At 45.3% G+C, this 22,864-nt stretch overlaps 1 protein-coding gene across 1 annotated transcript in view; it reads right to left on the bottom strand.

The window, feature by feature from the left end:
- The window catches only part of cubn (cubilin (intrinsic factor-cobalamin receptor)), a 291,472-nt gene that overhangs the window by 120,861 nt on the left and 147,747 nt on the right, over positions 1 to 22,864 (bottom strand). Inside the window, exons 32-36 of the mRNA XM_051929225.1 lie at positions 17,198 to 17,354; positions 15,272 to 15,388; positions 12,129 to 12,242; positions 368 to 496; positions 131 to 263 (exon numbers count right to left, since the gene is read on the bottom strand). Coding sequence (XP_051785185.1) covers positions 131 to 263; positions 368 to 496; positions 12,129 to 12,242; positions 15,272 to 15,388; positions 17,198 to 17,354 — 650 coding nt within the window. The remainder of the gene's footprint in view (positions 1 to 130; positions 264 to 367; positions 497 to 12,128; positions 12,243 to 15,271; positions 15,389 to 17,197; positions 17,355 to 22,864) is intronic.

Genomic DNA, 22,864 nt, shown 5'->3' with positions numbered 1-22,864 from the left:
GCTGTACAATGAGCTGACCCTGCACTCTGACCCTCAAAGGTCACTCAAAAACACAAATTCCCATTGGGGATTATCAAAGTATATCAAAAAAATAAAAAGAAAGCTTTGCAGTAAATGAGATTCAACTTACGTGAAGGAGAGCTGCACGCGGTTTCCAGGTGAGCTGATGATATTCCACACACACTCGGTGTTCGGAGGGTAGGCGTCAGGGTAGTTGGGGCTGTTGAAGGCTCCCGTTTCCATGTGCAGGACCCCACCACAGGCTGTGAGAGACAGCAGGACAAGACGGGTTAGTAAACCTCGGGAATTCTCCCTGCCTTCCACGGGTTCAACTCCATTCTCGGCCTTCGTCTCTGACCAGCAGTACCTGATAAAGAAGCAGCGTAGGTGGCTCTGAACCCTCTGGCACTGCCCACTCCGTTGGAGAAGAAGTTCACAACCAGAGCATTGCTGAAGGAGGTTTCTGGGTGAGGGACCACCGTTCCACAATGGCGGCCTGAAAGAGAACAATTCAAGATTTATTTGGAGCAGGTGACTGGGAATGTCATGTGTTATGAATGTGAGCCAACTAGCAATCATACAGAGAGGAAGAGGAAGGAACTCGTTTAGCAGAGTAAGATTACATGTTTAGAACTGGAGAGTTGTTTTCAAACGGGTCACATGGTCTGCTAAGATGGATTAGAGTGGGAGGCGACTAGAAGGACCAAAAAAAAAAAAGGGAATTCCATGCCAGGCCAGGAGGGGGAGGGGTGCAGTAAATCTTCCTCTTTTATCTCTGCAAACCTGACATGGGAAATTCTGCCCGATTCCAACGACGTCACTCTCAGTCCCGCCCCCAGATGATGTCACACTCAGTTCTACCTCCAGATGATGTCACTCTCATTTCCGCCGCCTACAGATGATGTCACTCTCAGTTCCGCCCCCCCAGATGATGTCACTCTCAGTTCCGCCTCCAGATGATGTCACTCTCAGTTCCGCCCCCCCCAGATGATGTCACTCTCAGTTCTGCCTCCAGATGATGTCACTCTCAGTTCCGCCCCCCCCCAGATGATGTCCCTCTCAGTTCCACCTCCAGATGATGTCACTCTCAGTTCCGCCTCCAGATGATGTCACTCTCAGTTCCACCTCCAGATGATGTCACTCTCAGTTCCGCTCCCCCAGATGATGTCCCTCTCAGTTCCACCTCCAGATGATGTCACTCTCAGTCCCACCTCCAGATGATGTCACTCTCAGTTCCGCCCCCCCCCCCCAGATGATGTCCCTCTCAGTTCCACCTCCAGATGATGTCACTCTGAGTTCCGTCCCCCCAGATGATGTCACTCTCAGTTCCGCCCCCCCCCAGATGATGTCCCTCTCAGTTCCACCTCCAGATGATGTCACTCTCAGTCCCACCTCCAGATGATGTCACTCTCAGTCCCACCTCCAGATGATGTCACTCTCAGTTCCGCCCCCCCCCAGATGATGTCCCTCTCAGTTCCACCTCCAGATGATGTCACTCTGAGTTCCGTCCCCACAGATGATGTCACTCTCAGTTCCGCCCCCCCCCAGATGATGTCCCTCTCAGTTCCACCTCCAGATGATGTCACTCTCAGTCCCACCTCCAGATGATGTCACTCTCAGTTCCGCCCCCCCAGATGATGTCACTCTCAGTTCCGCCCCCCCCAGATGATGTCACTCTCAGTTCTGCCCCCCCCAGATGATGTCCCTCTCAGTTCCGCCTCCAGATGATGTCACTCTCAGTTCCGCCTCCAGATGATGTCACTCTCAGTTCCGCCCCCCCAGATGATGTCCCTCTCAGTTCCACCTCCAGATGATGTCACTCTCAGTCCCACCTCCAGATGATGTCACTCTCAGTTCCGCCCCCCCCCAGATGATGTCACTCTCAGTCCCGCCTTCAGATGATGTCACTCTCAGTCCCGCCTTCAGATGATGTCACTCTCAGTTCCGCCCCAGATGATGTCACTCTCAGTTCCGCCCTCCAGATGATGTCACTTCTGCCAACCTGTTTTAAAAGCCAGTCATCCTCCACTTGTACTCAGCTCTGTACACATCTGGCCTTAATATTTGCCTTTCGCAGCCTGGATTCACGTATACGGCTGGCTGCCCCAAACCTTTTCGTGCGTCGGGTGTAACGTTAATGTTAGGGTTGTATTTGGCGTCTCTGTGCGTAATTTGCTCCCTCTTTCCGGTTTGTCTTCTTTTATATTTGAGATTTGTGATTTGGCCCGGATTGATTGTTTAGGTCTTCAAGTACCCGAGGGCTCTGTCTGATGCGCCTGCTGCCGCCGATCCCAGCAGTGGCTTTGCTCCTCGTTGGGGTGTTCAGCTTTGTGGTTTTCTTCTCTTTTTGAAAATTCTTTTACTCCTTTTGACCTGGAAGTTCTGCTTTTGGCTCGGCTCTTTTTATGGATTTTGGTTCATGTTTTAGTGGCCTTGTCTTTCTTTACAGTTCATTAGCACTTTTGGTATTTCTCTTTTAAAGCTGATTGGATTTTTCTTTGTAAATTGTTGCGTTTCTTCCCATTATTTTCACTTTTCAGTTGCGTTGCGTGATGAGGCAGCGACTCACATGAGGCTGAATTCAAAGTGAGAACGGTAATCCAATACGACCGACAATGTGTAGCTTTTTATACGCATTTCAGAATGGAAAGGTTCCAATGCCAGCTGAAATTTATATTTATTTAGTTAGTTAGCTGTGGTTTGATGGATGTTGTCGTTTGTGTCACCTTGTCCTTGTCACGGCTGCCATCGTTGGTGACATCACTAGCACTTCTACAATAAATATGGTGGAGTGTGGCAGGTTCAGCAACCCTCTGTGGATTTTTCTAAACGACCTCAGAAAGTCTCAGCAGTAGTTTGTTTGTGTCTTGTGATGGCATGGATGTGCCATTCTGGAGGAGCTGGACTACCTGTGCCACCTGAATGGGCTGCAGGGACCACCTCACGCTACCAGCAGTGACAAGGACGCTTGCAAAACTAGAGAAGAGACAGTCAGGAAGGATCGGGAGAGAGTATTTGTCACAATAATAATAATAATAAGAAGAAGAATTCTTTATACCTTTATAGCACTTTTGTCACTACTCAATGCCCCTCTTAATTACCTGTGACCACTGTTACAAATATTTAGGGGATTATATGGCTGTGGCCTCTCCAGGTCACCCGTTGTCACTTTCATTTGCACCAAACCCGTTGATTCACAGTCGCATGTGCTGCCTAACTAACATGGATGTGCCATCCTGGAGGAGCTGTATCCTACCTGTATGCTACCCATATCATCTGCAGGTCCTGCATCATGCCACCTGTAGTAATAAGGACACTAGCAAAATGCCACACTAGAGCAGAGTCAGCCAGGAAGGATCAGGAGAGGGCAGCTGTCTGTGGTCACCATTACCTTTTTTTTAAGGGTTTGTCTTGCTGTGGCATCTCCTGGTCACCTGTTTGTCAGGGCGTCTTAACGCATGGGCACACTGGGCAGTTGCCCAGGGGGTGGGGCATGCTAATCTATGTATGTTGTGACGTACTGAGTGGTTTGTGTAGGTAGGGGTCCCAGTGCACAGAATGCTGTTAAGACGGCCCTGCCCGTTGTCACTTTCGTTTGCACCAAAGCAGGTGACGCTGACTCACAGTCGCTTGTGCTGCCTAACTGGACAGACTGGCATCCCTGAAGCCTCACTGACTTGCTGTTAGACTCTGATTAATAAAGTGTTACCTTCATTTAATTTGTGCAGTGTCTTAATTGAAGTGATTTTAGCGCTAGGCTGTAACATAGCAAAATGTGTACAAAGTAATAATAATAATAATAATAATAATAATAATAATAATAATATGTTATAGCACCTTATCATACATTTACATGCAACTCAAGGTGCTTTGCACAGGTTAATCAACAAGAACAATAAAGATACAGCCTTGTTATCTGGATGTCATCATTAATTAATATTACGGCAATTTCTAAAAGATCTAAGTGTACTAAATAGAAGAACAATGTGGGCTTTGTTAAATAAGATGCAAAGAAAACCTCCACTCCCGTCAGAAACAGGTTCTTGTTGTTTTATACATAAAGGTGGCAAGAGAAGAAGCAGATCTTTACATGTATATGAAAATAAATATTATAACAAAAGGCACTATATGGGCACCTGACCCGACACTCACACCAGAGGCACGTATAAAATAAAAAGACTTTTATTGTTCTTCACCTGTGGGGTACACGTCTTCCCCGTAATCCCCACAGGCACAACACCGTCCCGCAAGTGTAAATAAAGCACCCACAACAAAGCAAAGCACACTCTTAATCTTCCTCCACCACTCCACTCAGGCAACCTCGTCCTCCTCCTCCCGACTCTGGCCGCTGAGTGGTGGTCGCTGGCTCCTTTTATCAGGTACCCAGAAGTGCTCAAAGTGCCTGATTGGCGACACAACTGCCCAGAAGGGCCCAGCAGCTCCTGCAGAACCCAACAGGGCTGCACCAAACTCCAACTCCCATGAAGCCCTGGGGGAGTCTGAATCACTGCTGCAACCCAATGAGGCTGCCATCTAGCGTCCAGGGGGAGGTATTGGGTCTCCCATCCTTGCTCCCCTGAAACATATGCTGCAGTATGCTGGGACGCCCCTTCTACTTATGTTCCGGGGGAGCAACCATGGGATCCTCAGTACCTCCCCCTGGACGCTTGGTGGCAGCCTCCCTGGTTGACGATGGTGCCTCAGTTCTCTGCAGGGCTCCATGGGAGATGGAGTTCTCCACAGCCCTGTTGGGATCTGGGGAGTGCTGCATGGACGGCTCTGCAGCCCGGGTGGGCTATAAAAGGAGCCAGCAACCACTGCTCAGGAGCCAGAATCTGGAGGAAGAGGATGAAGCTTCAAAGGAGGAGCGGTGGTGTCAAGTGGGAGTGTTGTGGCTGGGGGGGGTCACGGGGAAGACATGCCTTCCAGCTAAGAAAAATAAAGTCAAATCAGGTCCAGTCAACTGAATTGACCACAGGTGGACTCCAATGAAGCTGCAGAAACATCTCAAGGATGATCAGGGGAAACAGGAGGCACCTGAGCTCAAGTTCGAGCTTCATGGCAAAGGCTGTGAATACTTATGTACGATGGATTTCTCAGTTTTTTTATTTTTAATAAATTTGCAAAAACCTCAAGTAAACTTTTTTCACGTTGTCATTATGGGGTGTTGTGTGTAGAATTCTGAGGAAAAAAATGAATTGAATCCATTTTGGAATAAGGCTGTAACATAAGAAAATGTGGAAAAAGTGATGCGCTGGGAATACTTTCTGGATGCACTGTATTTACTGTGTATATATATATATATATATATATATATATATATATATATATATATGTATATATATATATCTCTGAAAGAACAAGGTCTGGCCTTCACTTATATTGCAGAAGATGTGTTTTTATTAATGCTGTCACACACGTGTGCACATGGGGGACAGTTTGCAGGTTCAAATATTGAGATTTGTCAACCAGACCAGGGGTTTGGCACTCTCAAGTAATCCTCTCTCCTCTTGTTGCCCTGCAGTTCACCCAAAGAGCTGGCTTCTTGATGGGAATACTTTCTGGGAATACTTTCTGGATGTGCTGTATATGGAAAAAGTAAAGGGGTCTGAATAGTCAGTGTGTGGTCAGGGGGGCTCTTGTAAGGTATGTTTCTATGCCTATGTGGTCGTGTTCACGTGCGCAAACCCTGAGTGCTGCTCTGCAGTTCTTAAGTGATCCTTAGAATGATTTAATTATTTGTCTTTTATTAAGGTGACTTACGACATTTGAGACTCAGTCACTTCCATTTCTTTTGGTTTTCTCTGTCTCCCCTCTATATATTGTACGTATATGTAAAGTGACCTGCTCAGGGTCACACACTGGTGTCAGCGGTGGGATTTGTTAGTGATTGTGTCACTAAGGGCGAGTGTCCTGAGCAGTTTTATTTTCTTATAATTAATTTTACATTAATATTTGCCGGCACGTCAGACGGATGTGCCATCTGAGCTCCTGCTGCAGGCTGAAATCCAATTTTTGAGGAGTGCTACGAATTAATCAGGCATCCAGCCAGATTCAAAAGTCAGCGTCCTTCCTGTGAGTCATTACGCTAAAGCCATTAACATTCCAAAGTGTCCACTAACAAGTAGAGAGCAGCGAGAGAATGAAGAATATCGACTGCTTGTACGGTTAAGTAACAACAGAATATTCAAAGGGATGGACGCTCGAGCGCATGATGATGTTGAATCGAAGCAAACTTTCTTCATCGTTTCGTAACGGGCTGCCAGTTGACAAGCGTTAATACGGGAGGAGAGTGGCTCAAGTGCTGCCAGTGTTTCCAAATGGAGACATCTGCATGCGTGTGTGTGTTTGTGTGCGTTTCACGTGCCAGCAGCCATATTGGGTATAATAATTATAATATAATAAAAAGTCGGAGTGGTGGCTCTGAGGTTAGGGATCTGCACTGGCTAATCGGAAGGTTGTCGGTTCGAATCCCGTAAAATGCCAATAGGGACTCTGCTCTGTTGGGCCCTTAACCTGCAATTGCTGAGCGCTTTGAGTAGTGAGAAAAAGTGCTATAAAAATGCAAAGAATTATAATTATAATAATTATAATATATGTCTGTTGAGTAACACCCTCTGTAGGTTTGTCAGCCACAAAACAGCAATTTAGGTCTGTGGGCCGGGTGACGTCACACAAGCGTGACTGTCCAAACTACAAACTCACATTCAAGCGGTTGTATTCAATGCTAGCTGTCCCCCCCACTGCTCCGCCTGTGTAGCAGTGAAGCAGGCCAAACTTAAAAATCAACACAAAAATTTAAAAAAATATATAATAATCTGTATTGATATTGATAGCTTTCACATCCGAGGACCTCTTGATATCCAGTAGTTTTGGTTTTGCTATCAGGGGCGAGAATGGAGCTGTGATCTCTTTGCCAAAAATGTAAAACGATGGCAAGGCATCTCTGAGCAAGCGGAAGGTCTAGCATGCTCCAACGTTGGCACTGTGTCTGATTGTGTTCAGCTCTGACGGGAGACAGCGTCCCCCCCATGTGGGAAGAAAAGCACATGGCCGTAATATCTCAGCTACCCTCTAAAACACACGTAGCTCTGATCTCTCTCTCTCTCAAAAACGTCAAACGTTACTCCTTAACAATCTCCAGATGAAAATGTCTACTGAACAAGTTAAGCAGAGGCAAAGTGCGCTCCAACACGTGGCGACAGGTAGAGCGACTCGAACAGAGACTGGTGCGTGAGTGAGGACGGGTCTCACCTCCCCGTCTCTTGGATTTGTGAGAATAAATCAGTGCCACAAATGGACTATGATACTTAACACGATAAGAGAAGTCACAACATCAACCAGAATGTTAAAGCGAATAAAAAAAAAAAAAAAAAACGATGTCAATCCATTAAGTCGTTCTCTCGTGAAAGCAGACAGACAGACAGACGTTAAGATTTTATTGAGATACTAGCCGTCCCCCGTGGCTCCACCCGGCTCCCTAGTCCTCACATCACGCCTCCTCTGCCCTGCGGGCCCGCAGCTTTTCTCTTGGATTCGCGCTCTTAAATCGGTGCCACAAGTGAACTCTGATACTTCACGCCATGAGAGAGGTCTACAAAGAAAAAGAAGATTCTAGAAAAATGCCAGATTTAAATCTCGTTAGCTGGATAAGCAGAGGTTAGTTACACACCCCGAGGCTGGAGCGTGATTAAGGAGGGCCTCGGTCCCTCGGTCCGCAGACTCTTTGTTGGATTTGTGCAAATAAATCGGTGCCGCAACCAAACTCTGATTCTTAGTGCAAGGAGAGAAGTCGAAAAAATCAAACAGAATGTTCATGCAAGTTAGGGAAAAAAACCCGAACCAAATCCGTGACGTAGTTCACTCGTGAAAAGTGGACAGACATACGGAGAGATAAACAGACATTGGATTTTAAATATATATACAGTATTTTAAGAAGAGGGAGGAACACAGGGTGACATACAAGAGTGGAGGAAGATAGATAGATAGATAGATAGATAGATAGATAGATAGATAGATAGATAGATAGATAGATAGATAGATAGATAGATAGATAGATAGATAGATATGAAAGGCACTATATAATAGACAGACAGACAGACAGACAGACAGACAGACAGACAGACAGACAGACAGACAGACAGACAGACAGATAGATAGATAGATAGATAGATAGATAGATAGATAGATAGATAGATAGATATGAAAGGCACTATATAATAGATAGATAGATAGATAGATAGATAGATAGATAGATAGATAGATAGATAGATAGATAGATAGATAGATAGATAGATAGATAGATATGAAAGGCACTATATAATAGATAGATAGATAGATAGATAGATAGATAGATAGATAGATAGATAGATAGATAGATAGATAGATAGATAGATAGATAGATATGAAAGGCACTATATAATAGCTGCGGTGGGTTGGCACCCTGCCCGGGATTGGTTCCTGCCTTGTGCCCTGTGTTGGCTGGGATTGGCTCCAGCAGACCCCCGTGACCCTGTGTTCGGATTCAGCGGGTTGGAAAATGGATGGATGGATGGACTATATAATAGATAGACAGACAGACAGACAGACAGACAGATAGATAGATAGATAGATAGATAGATAGATAGATAGATAGATAGATAGATAGATAGATAGATAGATAGATAGATATGAAAGGCACTATATAATAAACAGACAGACAGACAGACAGACAGACAGACAGACAGACAGACAGACAGACAGACAGACAGACAGACAGATAGATAGATAGATAGATAGATAGATAGATAGATAGATATGAAAGGCACTATATAATAAACAGACAGACAGACAGACAGACAGACAGACAGATAGATAGATAGATAGATAGATAGATAGATATGAAAGACACTATATAATAGATAGATAGATAGATATGAAAGGCACTATATAATAGATAGATAGATAGATAGATAGATAGATAGATAGATAGATAGATAGATAGATAGATAGATAGATAGATAGATAGATAGATAGATATGAAAGGCACTATATAATAGATAGATAGATAGATAGATAGATAGATAGATAGATAGATAGATAGATAGATAGATAGATAGATATGAAAGGCAATATGTAATAGATAGACAGACAGACAGACAGACAGACAGACAGACAGACAGACAGACAGACAGATAGATAGATAGATAGATAGATAGATAGATAGATAGATAGATAGATATGAAAGGCACTATATAATAGATAGATAGATAGATAGATAGATAGATAGATAGATAGATAGATAGATAGATAGATAGATATGAAAGGCACTATATAATAGATAGATAGATAGATAGATAGATAGATAGATAGATATGAAAGGCACTATATAATAGATAGATAGATAGATAGATAGATAGATAGATAGATAGATAGATAGATAGATAGATAGATATGAAAGGCACTATATAATAGATAGATAGATAGATAGATAGATAGATAGATAGATAGATAGATAGATAGATAGATAGATAGATAGATATGAAAGGCACTATATAATAGATAGATAGATAGATAGATAGATAGATAGATAGATAGATAGATAGATAGATAGATAGATAGATAGATAGATAGATAGATAGATAGATAGATAGATAGATAGATAGATACTTTATTAATCCCAATGGGAAATTCACAAAATTAGGGTTAGGGTTAGATGACATCCTATGCAGAAGAGTCAATCTGAAGGAGACTGAAGACTGCAAAGTGGTGGCAGGTGAAAGTGTAGTTAAGCAGCATAGGATGGTGGTCTGTAGGATGACGTTGGAGATCAAGAAGAGGAAGGGAGTGTGGGCACAGCCAAGGATCAAATGGTAGAAATTGAAAGAGGAAGACTGCAAGATTGAGTTAGGGAGAAGGTGAGACAGGCACTGGGTGGTAGTGAAGAGTCACCAGACAGCTGGGAAACTACAGCAGATGTAGTAAGGGTGACAGCAAGAAGGGTGCTTGGCGTGACATCTGGACAGAGGAAGGAGGAAAAGGAAACCTGGCGGTGGAATGGGGAAGTGCAGGAGAGTATACAGAGGAAGAGGATAGCGAAGAAGAAGTGGGATAGTCAGAGAGATGCAGAAAGTAGACAAGAGTACAAGGAGATAAGCCACAAGGTAAAGAGAGAGGTGGCGAAGGATAAAGAAAAGGCACATGATGAGTTGTATGAGAGGTTGGACACTAAGGAGGGAGAAAAAGACCGGTGGGCTACAGAGAGGGGCCGAGCTGGGAAAGATGAGCAACAGGTTAGGGTGATAAAGAATAAAGATGGAAATGTACTCACAAGTGAGGAAGAGTGTGTTGAGCAGATGGAAAGAGTACTTTGAGAAGCTGATGAATGAAGAGAACGAGAGAAAGAGAAGGTTGGATGATGTGAAGATAGTGAATCAGGAAGTGCAACAGATTACCAAGGAGGAAGTAAGGACAGCGATGAACAGGATGAAGAATGGAAAGGCCGTTGGTCCAGATGACATACCTATGGAAGCATGGAGGTGTTTAGGAGAGATGGCAGTGGAGTTTTTAAACAGATTGTTTAATGGAATCTTGGAAAGTGAGAAGATGCCTCAGGAGTGGAGAAGAAGTGTACTGGTACCAATATTGAAGAATAAGGGGGACGTGCAGGACTGTAGTAACTACAGGGGAATAAAATTGATGAGCCACAGCCTGAAGTTATGGGATAGAGTAGTGGAAGCTCATTTATGAAGGGAGGTGATGATTAGTGAGCAGCAGGATGGTTTCATGCCAAGAAAGAGCACCACAGATGTGATGTTTGCTCTGAGGATGTTGATGGAGAACTTTAGAGAAGGCCAGAAAGAGTTGCATTGCATCTTTTTGGACCTGGAGAAAGCAAATGACAGCGTGACTGAGAGGAGCTGTGGTATTGTATGAGGAAGTCGGGAGTGGCAGAGAAGTACGTTACATTAGTACAGGATATGTATGAGAGAAGTGTGACAGGTGGTGAGGTCTGCAGTAGGAGTGATGGAGGTGGGATTACATCAAGGATCGGCTCTGAGCCCTTTCTTATTGGCAATGGTGATGGACAGGTTGACAGACAAGATTAGACAGGAGTCCCCGTGGACTATGATGTTTGCTGATGACATTGTGATCTGTAGCGATAGTAGGGAACAGGTTGAGGAGACCCTGGAGAGGTGGAGATATGCTTTAGAGAGGAGAGGAATGAAGGTCAGTAGGAACAAGATAGAATACATGTTTGTGAATGAGAGGGAGGTCAGTGGAATGGTGACGATGAGGAGAGTAGAGTTGGCGAAGGTGGAAGAGTTTAAATACTTGGGATCAACAGTACAGAGTAATGGGGATTGTGGAAGAGAAGTGAAAAAGAGAGTGCAGGCAGGATGGAGTGGGTGGAGAAGAGTGTCAGGAGTGATTGGTGACAGACGGGTATCAGCAAGAGTGACAGGGAAGGTCTACAGGACGGTGGTGAGACCAGCTGTGTTAAATGGGTTGGAGATGGTGGTACAGGAGACAGAGCTGGAGGTGGCAGAGTTAAAGATGCTAAGATTTGCACTGGATGTGACGAGGATGGACAGGATTAGACAGGAGGACATTAGAGGGTCAGCTCAGGTGGGACGGCTGGGAGACAAAGTCAGAGAGGTGAGATTGTGTTGGTCTGGACATGTGTAGAGGAGAGATGAAGGGTATAATGAGAGAAGGGTGCTAAGGATAGAGCTACCAGGTAAGAGGAGAAGAGGAAGGCCTAAGAGAAGGTTTATGAATGTGGTGAGAGATGACATGCAGGTGATGGTGTTACAGAGCAAGATGATGAGGACAGGAAGATATGGAAGAAGATGATCTGCTGTGGCAACCCCTAACGGGAGCAGCCGAAAGAAGAAGAAGAAGTTGTGATTATTGTGTATTATTTGCCTGTTCATTATGGCTGTGGTGCTTTGGAGAAGAAAAATATTAAAAATGCTAATTTCTTTAACCCTGTTGTCCTGAGAGTCTGTCTTTTGGGTTAAAAAGGGTAACAGCAACCTCTAACGTCCACAATGTTGTCGTCTCTGTGCTCATTGTGAAAGGCGCTATATAAAATAACAAGCAGCGGATGATGTCCTCAGAGCCGCCCCTTGCTGGCTGTTACTCACTTTTCACCGGCGCCCAATAGTTGTCTCCATCCAGGATTTCTACAAAGTCCGTGGTGCAGTTGCCATTTGAGTTCTCCAAACTGAAGTCGCTGAAGGACAACGTGACGTGAGTAACTGTACAAAAAAAGAAAAGAAACCAATCACGGCAAACCAGGACAGGACTCGGCAGCATTTTATGGTGGGTGTTTTTGCTGAACAATAAAGACCACAAAATTGCAAGTGTTTTGTCATCTGTTTCCTGCAAGCTTTTGGCAGCCGATGACAGAGCTTCTCGCTGGAATGGCTTTGGTGTGTTTTTTACATTAAACTCAGCCAACAAGACAATGGCTGCCAAGTGAGTAAATTCCAGAGGAGGTGGGTCATTTCCTTGTCATGAAGAAGAAAATAGCAGGGATGTCAAAAGTCAAGTGTATGCAGGTTAATAATAAAAAAAAGAACTTCTCACGAGTAGCAGGAGGAACCCCAAGGGTTTGGTTTTACTTTTCTGGCCGTGTGGGTGCCTGGGCAGAACACAAAGGTCAGACTGAGCCTCCTGTACTTGCCCAGATGTCCTCCTCAGGAACAACTACATTGACACCCGGGATTGCAGGTCTGCCAGGCTGTTTGGAACATGCGGGCACAGCCACACAACTCATCAGAGGGGCACAGGAGATGAAAGGAGACCTGGTCATGATGTGGCTGGGCCTTCCCAATGCATACGAGTCCATGCTACACCAGCTGGTGTTAAAACCGTCAACAGTATTCCCAGGAGGATCACAGACCTCATCCAGGAATACCATAGTTGATTGTGGGGGTCGTGGGGGGGGGGGGGGTATGGTCACTTCTGCATGTACTACATCATCAGACTGGCATTAGCTGGAGAAGGGCATCATCACTGGTTATCCAATCTCAGTGATCATCGTGTCATGGATTTGCTATTGAAAGCAGTAGTGGTCCCCAGACCAGTTTTGGCATACACAAAGTCCCAAGGCAGTGGGTGGATGTCTTGGGCAAGGATGAATGTCATGCCAACCAAGTCTTAAAGAAGAGCAGAGTCATTTGAATTAGGTGGCACTGGAATCCCACCGGTCACTGAGAAGCTGTTCAAGACCCTGGGAGAGGACTTGGACTGCAGTCTCCGAGACACATTTGCCATCGGGACGACTGGCATAGAGCTTGTGGCTTTACTCACAGAGGGGGGTTTCAATTCTGCCATCCTACCCCAAATTCCCTGACCTCTTTTGGTGTGCGAGGCGCCTGAATTTTTTTTTGGAGAGGTTGGTCAGCAGGTGGTTAGGATGCCATGGATCCTGAGTTGCAGCTTCCACTCAGAAGCATCTGTGAGGATTTTAAAGTTTCTCACGCCAGGATGAATAGCAGTGCACAGAATCCAAAGAACCTAAAGTTTCAAAAGCTGGCATAGCGGTTCAGACGGCAGGAGGTGGAGTGCCCACAACAACTAGAAGATGGTGAAGTCTTGGCCGAGGCCTAGGGTTGTGCTGGGAACACCGGCAAGGCAACTGGGTGGGCAGGGCCAGGCAGGTCTCTGAGACCCTGGTGTGACAAGACCCAAGGACAAAGAAAAGGCGACAACCCATCAAAGGTGGAATTGCCAGCAGGATGGTAGGGATGAGCACGGCTGGATTAAGACAGGCCCCTAAGTGACTTAAGAGTGAGCTGATCACACTTCTAATAATCGAAGGTCGTTTAACGCAGTGCGGTATGTCTCACTCTCGATTTGATCACCTCAGAGGGTCTCCCTCGATCGTTTCAGCCCCCAGATACTCTGTTCAGTTTCTTTGAATGGAGGAAGCCCCTCTTGATCATCTTCACTTGCGGATACTCTTACCGTTTTATCGAATTCCTCCTTGATCATTTCTGCACACAAATACTCTTTTAGACCATCGCTTTTAGGGGTCTTGCCACCACAGGACTCCAGGTGCACACCCAGAACACCCTGATGAGAGATAAGCCCCCTTGGATGAGACCAGTTGGAGAGGGTGCTGAAGTAGAAGATTGCCTGGTGTGGCATCTGGCGAGTAGAGCCCTGGCACTTTATTCACCCGCTTCAAGATGTCCACATCAGGGGCTGCAATGAGACCCCATCTCAGGTCTTTGCTGCTCTTTCTTGGATTATCCGTGAGGATTTTGTGGGACCTCCTATACACCGGGACCCGTGTGGCTCTCTGAACGCTGCCCGGTCTATTCAGGTGGCCACTGGTGGATTCCAGTGAAGTTCTAGAAACATCTCAAGGCAAATAAAGCAAATGGGATGAGCCTGAGCACCACAACAGCAGCAAAGGGTCTGAGCACTTCAAAGAAGGAGCAGCTGCAGTTCTTGATTTTTAATAACTTTGTCAAATGTTCTGAAAACATCTTGTCACTCTGTCATCGAGGAGTGTCAACGGAGTGTAGATTGACGGTCAAAAATGACAAAGGTATCTAAATTTATGTTGACGTTTGATTTTCTTTATGTTTGTAAGCCACTTGTTTTATGGGTGGTCCTCCTCAAGTCGGGGCCACCTGCCAGTCACTGCCCTATAAATCCCCGAGGGTCTCCCGCAGCTCTTGGTGGTTCATTCTGAATGCGCTTTCGAGTTGGGGAGTCCTTGTGCTTTATTTTTCTGAACATCTCTGAATTCTTTGGACCTCCTTGCTGTTCTGGTTTGGGACGGGTTCACCACGGATCATCCTGGCTAGCAGCTCCTTTCTGCATTTTGTATTTATGTATTTGTGAAATTAATAAACCCTTTAATTGGATAAAGATTTGGGGCTTGCTGGGGTTTGACACTGATACCCCCCCTCTAGTGGACACTACTGGAAATGTTTTGGACTTTTTAGCACTTGAGGGACCCCCCAGGTCTTAGAAATAACCAACATGAGGTAAATCAAATAAATTAGAAATCTGACAAACGAGAAGAGACCACTCAGTCCATTAGGGGGTCACTGGTGTAACTAATAAGCTACGCTCCCCCCCCCCAGTGTCTCCCATTTAAAGGTGTCAGTGTTTCTGCTTCACCCTCATGCCCTCGGGATTTTGTTTCCAAGCCCCCCCCCCCACAGCTCTTTGCATTTAATTAATTAGCGTATTAAATTATCACCCTGATGTGACATTTGGGGTCAAAGACAAATGGACCGGACCCGGCAGTGGGGGGCTTACGTACACGGCTCCTGGGCGATGAGGATCCAGCTGCAGTTCTGGTTGTGCGGGTAGTTGCTCGGGTACAACGGTGAGGCAATCACTCCGCCAGTGTCGTCGGTGACGATAGTCGAGCCGCAGGCTGTGGACAAATCAGAATACGATCATTGAGGGCATGCAGAGAACATTTTGAGGACAACACGTCATCTACAAGAAGGCCTCACAGCCTCAGAGGACAGTTCTCCACCAGACTCCCCTCCTCGGTCACAATCCCCCCTTGTCAGTGAAGAGGACGCGACCTGCTGTTATACTTCTAGTCTGAGATCATTCTAACAATAATAATAATTCTTTACATTTAAATATAGCGCCTTTCTCATAAGTCGTAGCACTTCACACAGTGAGTGGGGAGACACTTCAACCACCTGGATGATGTGACAGCAGCCATTTTTGCGCCAGTATGCTCACCCCACATGAGCTGTTAGGGGGTGACAGATAGTTAGCCAATCAGAGACAGGGGATGACTGGGGGGTGGGGTGGGGGTGGGGGGGCAGAATGACCAACCACGCCATGGTGGGCAATTTATCCAGGACATCAAGATACTCCCTATTGTTTATGAAGGATGCCCAGATCCATTCATTTGAAGGATGGTGACATTTTTACAGCCCAGTGTCCCCGTCACTGCACTTAACTACAAACAGACCACAGGGTAAGCGCCCCCTGCTGGCCTCACCAACACCTCACCAGCAGTAACCCAAGTTTTCCCTGGTTGGTCTCCCATCCAAGTACTGGTCAGGCCTGAACAGGCTTAACTTCAGGTGGTCACTCTGTGGCTAAGGGTCTGCACTGCTATCCGGAAGGTCATTGGTTAAAAATCCTGTCAATGCCAGAAGGGATCCTACTCTGCTGGGCCCTTAAGCAAGGCCGTTAACCGCTGTACAATAGTCATGAAAATTAACAATAAAGTATCTCAAGCCCAAATCAGATATCAAATGATCTGCTGTGAAGTTCAAGTGACATGGCTGCTGTCTGCAGAGAGACAAAGGGTGACAGGCTTGTTCCTTGTGTTGCTCTCGCTGTCTTTAGCCTCCTTGGCGATAACCCCAAGTGTCACTCGAGCTCAGAGTTCTGGGTACAAACAGTTAACCCCAAGTACACCTCGGGGACCTCATTGTGGTCACATGTACAGAGTTAGGCCCGATCGCACTCTGCTGCCATCTTGTGGATGAAATACATCAGGCTCTATGGTAATTAACTCATCAATATTCATGAGTTGGGTGGAGCCTTCAAGCAGAACCCACAGTGGCATGTAAATGAGAAGCGGTGAAGGCTGATTTAGAAGAAACCAAAACCGAAGCATTGACTGACTCGAGTGACAGTGATGACGATGTGAGGTGGCATCGATAAGAAAACCGATGCCACCGTGACGTGTCAGGTGACTTCAGTCACATGAAGTTTCAGTGCAGCAAAAAAGGCCAAATGACTGTCATCGAGTGGAAGAACAAGAAAGGTGACGAGGCAGCCGTGAGATTGTCATGGGGTAAAAATGGTGAATGTTTATTTTAATTGGGGGACCCCCCCCAATGAAAAATCAGTCGTTTCAGGCAGTAACGGCCGTTAAACACACTAGTAGTGCATTGGCTGCATTTTAAATCAATTTAATGGTATCTTGTTCAAGAAAATTGTCAATTTCTATCAAAAAACTGAACATTTCTGGGTGACCCCAAACTTCTGACCAGTAGTGGCCGAGTACTCATTCAGTAAAATATGAGGGGCTGCCTAACGACCAGATCAGCGTACAACTGCCTGGTGTGAAACGTCCCACTCAGTGGCTGCACTAAAGACAAACGGGAATCAAGCACTTTGCCACTCGGCCACGGTGCCCTCCGCCATTTGTGCCACACATCCGGCGCATCTCTCCATTCAGTCGCCACCGCGTCACCCGGTCAGATACCTTCAGAGAACTGAGCACTGAAGCCCTTGTGGTTAAAGCTGCTGTCGGAGCGGAAGCGGATGTACATTGTGCTCTGCGTGGCGGTGATGGCCGCTGGCATGTTCAAGCCACACAGCTTTCCCAGCAGAGGAGCGTTGGCATCAGGGCCGTCGTACACCTGCAGGGCAAGAAGAAGGAAAAGCTTCAGGAGTGCAACAGTAAGACAACAGAGAAAGAGGGGGACATTATGGACTTGACGGTCAGCAGTCTGGGAATTCATCTCATTGTCACCATAGGCACAAGTACCAGCCAGGTGGGCAGGGAAAAAGAAAGGAAGGGCACTGAACTGTACAGCACAGCCTTGAAAACAAATAGAAATACATCCTAACCTTTGTTCTATGCTTTTATGATGTGAATATTTCCAGCAGGGTGACTGGGGAGGGATACACACTGCATCTACTGGTCTGAGTGGGACTGCAATTCTAAATGAATACATTCCCAGATGGCATGCGCCCCCGGCTGGGTACCCTGCTGTAAACGGTGTCCTGAGGTACTTCAGGTAAAGAAGACTGCAGTTTAAAGGGAAACCAGCCAGAGGGCGCTGCTTTGCATATTCATTAGCATGTGGCAGTTTCAAACTTCACAGGACGCCGGACATGTGACAGTAAAGACCCATAAACCTATGACAAAGGACAGACACTAGAGGGCGATGTAGGAAGGAGTAGCACAGTAACACCATTGTGACACTAGAGGGCGATGTGGTTAGCATTACCATCAGTAATGATTTCTTGCACAATAGAGGGTGATGGAGCTTCTCCTCAGTTGTGCCATCAATAACAGAGCTTAGACACTGGAGGGCGCTGTAGTCAAGGACACCACCATGTTAAGGTCAGGTAGCTCCTTCAGGTAAGGGAGACAGGAGCTTAAAAAGTACGGCTGAGCTCCTTGTTAATCACGGCCACAGTGCCATCTGTCTGTCTAACGTTGTGATCCTGCCGACTATGCCAAAATTAATATCTATCTATCTATCTATCTATCTATCTATCTATCTATCTATCTATCTATCTATCTATCTATCTATCTATCTATCATATTGTGGCTTTCGCATCTATCTATCTATCTATCTATCTATCATATTGTGGCTTTCGCATCTATCTATCTATCTATCTATCTATCTATCTATCTATCTATCTATCTATCTATCTATCTATCTATCTATCTATCTATCATATAGTGCCTTTCTATCTATCTATCTATCTATCTATCTATCTATCTATCTATCTATCTATCTATCTATCTATCTATCTATCTATCTATCTATCTATCTATCTATCATATAGTGCCATTCATATCTATCTGTCTATCAATCATATAGTGCCATTCATATCTATCTGTCTATCAATCATATAGTGCCTTTCTATCTATCTATCTGTCTATCAATCATATAGTGCCTTTCTATCTATCTATCTATCTATCTATCTATCTATCTATCTATCTATCTATCTATCTATCTATCTATCATATTGTGGCTTTCACATCTATCTGTCTATCTATCTGTTATATAGTGTCTTTCACATCTATCTATCTATCTATCTATCTATCTATCTATCTATCTATCTATCTATCTATCTATCTATCTATCTATCTATCTATCTATCTATCTATCTATCATATAGTGCCTTTCCTATCCATCACTAATCATGGTGCTGGACACTAGTGACGTATTGCACGTTGATTCGTTTGAATCTCACATAACTCTGTATTCAGCACAATAAAGTTATCCTCAATTGCACATTCGGCGTGATCGGAGTTTTCTCCACAGGATGGCGCTCTAACTTCCAGTTTAGGTAGGTTACTATGGCTACAGCCACACCCCCTTAAAATCAATTGGCTATTGATAAACCAATCAGTGTTGTCCCCTGACGTGAACCCCTTAACTGTCCAGGCTGCCATCCATTTTCTCTATTTCAGGAGTCACAGGGAGCTGTAGCCTACGCTGGCAGCACTGGGTGTACGGTGGGAACCAACTCCAGACTGGGGTGCCAGTGGACACGGCGATGCACACCCCCATCAGCCAGTCTTTAGTGTGTATGATGCCTTACAGGGTGAGTACCATCTAGAGCAGCGTAACCAGCACATAGCAGTCAGTTCGTTTTTCTCTTTTTTACTGTAAGTTCTCTCGTTTTCTGCACTCTGCACGTGTGACACCTGACAGATGACCTCTCCTTCACCACACATGACGAGTCCAAGCCCATCAACCTTCTCTTTCTGCAGCCCCTGCCACACGCCACACCCCCCAATTGGCCTTAATCAGTCTTTGTCAGGTCACATTTGCAGTATTAGAAGAATCAGCTCCTGAGTCAACTGCTGACAGCAAATCATCCATCACGGCCAGAAGAGCTAATTCCACACTATAGAATGACCTGAATCCAGTCGGAAAATGGTCTGGAGAACCAGCCTGATCAGAAACACGTATTTGCAGAATTTTGGCTATAAAAGATAAATTAAAGATTCGGCAAAAATTATTAGGAATGATTATTTGGTTTCTATTTAACATGACCACACTCACATGGTGCTTGTGAAAGCCAGAGGGCACACCTGAGCTGCCAGTGAACCCAGAAGTAACTCCACGCAGACTCAAAAGCAGCTCCCGTTTTATCACGAGGGACTCTGATCACACACAAAAACAGGAAGCCTCAGGGCCTCTCTAGGTCTGGTGGGCCTCCATCCAGCTCATCATGTCAGGTGTCTGCTCCACCACAGACCGCAGTACTACAAACCAACAAACAACAGCCCACCTGTTGCACCTTGGTCTCTCTCAACACCCAGGCCTCTGCCCCTCCTAAATATTCAACTCCAGGTGACTAGAAGAGGCTTTAAAGGCATTCGGGGACATGAGCAGCTCCTGGAGCCCATCAGCCTGGCACTCACCACCAGTGTGGCTCCAGGTGACCTAGCAGTGCTCTACCTAAGGTACGTCCCCCAAGGACACCTGGTGAAGTACATTTTGAAGTAAAGCCAGAAAGCACTTCTTTACACAAAGCATTGTGTGAAAATCTGTAACCAACTACCGAGTGACAGAGTTGAAGCAGAAAGCTCACCGACCTCTAAGAAGGATCAGGATGGGATACTGGGACAGCGGAGCAGATGTGAGGGGCTGATATCAAATGAGAAAAAACACAAAGATGCTAAAGCCACGGGGGGCAATTACTTTTTCACATGGGTGACAGGAATGCTGGATAACTTTGTTCCTTGAATAAAATATTTTTATCTACAGAGTGTCTTATGTGTTCACTCGGGTTCTCTTAAACTAATGAAGCATTTGGTCTGAATGTCTAAGATGACTTGCTATCTACAGAGGTGGCCAGAAGTTTGGAGAAGGACCAAAGTGTTAGTCTTCACAAAGTTGTCTGCTTCAGTGTTTTTAGATCTTTGTGTCAGATGGTTCTCTGGTATACTGAAGTAGAATTACAAGCAGTTCAGAAGTTTCAAAGGGTTTTATTGACAATGACATGAAGTTTATGAGGTGCAGAGTCCAAATCTGTAGTGTTGGCCCTCTGCAATTCACCCTGGCAGGCTGGCAATCAACTTCTGGGCCAAATCCTGATTGCAGAATCAGAATTGGTGGGTTTTTTTTGTCCACCTGCCTTCTCAATGGGATTAAAGGTTTTGGGAGTTTCCTGGCCATGGACCCAAAATTTCGATGTTTTGTTCACCGAGCCACTTAGTTGTCACTTTTGTCTTATGGCCCGGTGCTTCATCATGTTGGTCACCAAACTGTTGTTGGATGGTTGGCAGAAGTTGCTCTTAGAGGATGATTTGGTGCCATTCTTTATTCATGGCTGTGTTCTTAGGCCAAATTGTGAGTGAGCCCACTGCCTTGGCTAAGAAGCCACCCCACGTGACATGAATGGTCTCAGGATGCTTTACTGTTGGCCTGACGCGGACCTGATGGTAGCGTCACTCACCTTTTCTTTTTTCTGGATGCCCCAAACAATCGGAAAGGGGATTCATCAGAGAAAATGACTTCCCCCCAGCAGTCCAATCCCAGAATATCAGTCTGTCCCTGATGGTTTCTTTGCTGCCCTTCTTGACACCCACCAGGCCATCCTCCAAAAGTCTTCGCCTCACTCACACCTGCCTGCTGCCATTCCTGAGCAAGCTCTGCACATGTGGTGCCTGAGAACACATCACTGAATATAGAATGGGACCAAAACATCCTCCAAGAGCAACTTCTCCCAACCATCCAAGAACAGTTTGATGAACCAACAATGATGGAGCACCAGGCCAGGAGGCAAAATATCAAAATGTTGGGTCCATGGCCAGGAAACTCACCAAACATTAATCTTATTGAGAACTTGTGGTCAAGAGGCGGGTGGACAAACAAAATCCCCCCAAATTCTGACAAACTCCCAGCATTGATTATACAAGAATGGGCAGCTGCCATCAGTCAGGATTTGGCCCAGACGTTGATTGCCAGCATGCCAGGGTGAATTGCAGGGGTCTTGAAAAAGAAAGAAAGGCTAACATTGCAGATATGGACTCTTTGTATAAACTTCATGGCATTGTCAATAAAAGCCTATAAAACTTCTGAACTGCTTGTAATTCTACTTCAGTACACCAGAGAAACATCTGACACAAAGATCTAAAAACACTGAAGCAGCAAGCTTGGTGAAAACCAACATTTGTGTCATTCTCCACACTTCTGACCGCGCCTGTAAATTATGAAGAAAATGAGGATGAGGGGAGCAATTACTTTTTCACAGCACTGTTTCCTCTTTCTAGTTGATGGATCGTCTTATTTCTGCCAGTTTTATGGCCTCTCTCTTTCTCCACGATGTTCCTATTCCAAGCACAATAAATCATTTTATCATAAAGCTCAATTTCAAGGCAAAAATGGCCAACCAGTAATGCTTTACATGACCCCCATATACTGTAATCAGACTTTGTTTAATAAAATGTTTTTTTGTGATGACCACCTTCCAAAGTGCTGAGCACAATCTTTTTGTCATACAGCACTTTTGATGAAGCCACTGACATCAAGCGAGTCCAACACATCTGCTCAGACGTCAGGCCTTATGGGGTCCTACGAGGTAAATGCCTGACGTATTCATCCTCATTGTGTACCAAACACAGAGAGACACCCAGGCTGATTACACTTGGAGTAAGCAGTTGGTGGCAGCGGTGGGATTTAAATATTTGGACTCAATGGTTGAATTTAGACATTTAGAGTCAGCGGTGGGATTTCAAAACTTGTAGTCAATGGTGGGATTTGGACAGCTGGTGTCAGAGGTGGGATTTAAAAACCTGAGGTCAGTGGTGGGATTTGGACATATGGTGTCAGTACAGTAATTGAAAAGGATAGGGAAGTCAATAGTGGGCCTTAGAGATTTGGAGTCAGTATTGGGATTTGAACATTTGGCGTCAATAGTGGGATTTCAAAACTTGAAGTCAATGGTCGGATTTGGAGTCAATGTTGGAACTTGGACATTTACAGTCAGTGGTGGGATTTCAAAACTTGGAGTCAATAGTAGGATTTGGACATTTGGTGTCAGTGGTGGGATTTAAAAACCTGAGGTCAATGGTGGGATTTGGACATTTGGTGTCAGAGGTGGGATTTCAAAACTTGAAGTCAATGGTGGGATTTGGAGTCAATGATAGGACTTGAACATTTACAGTCAGTGGTGG

Source organism: Erpetoichthys calabaricus, chromosome 6 (genome assembly GCF_900747795.2).
Source record: "Erpetoichthys calabaricus chromosome 6, fErpCal1.3, whole genome shotgun sequence".
NCBI classification, from domain to species: domain Eukaryota; kingdom Metazoa; phylum Chordata; class Cladistia; order Polypteriformes; family Polypteridae; genus Erpetoichthys; species Erpetoichthys calabaricus.
Note: the sequence above shows the minus strand (reverse complement) of the source record. Positions and strands in the feature narration are given on the sequence as shown.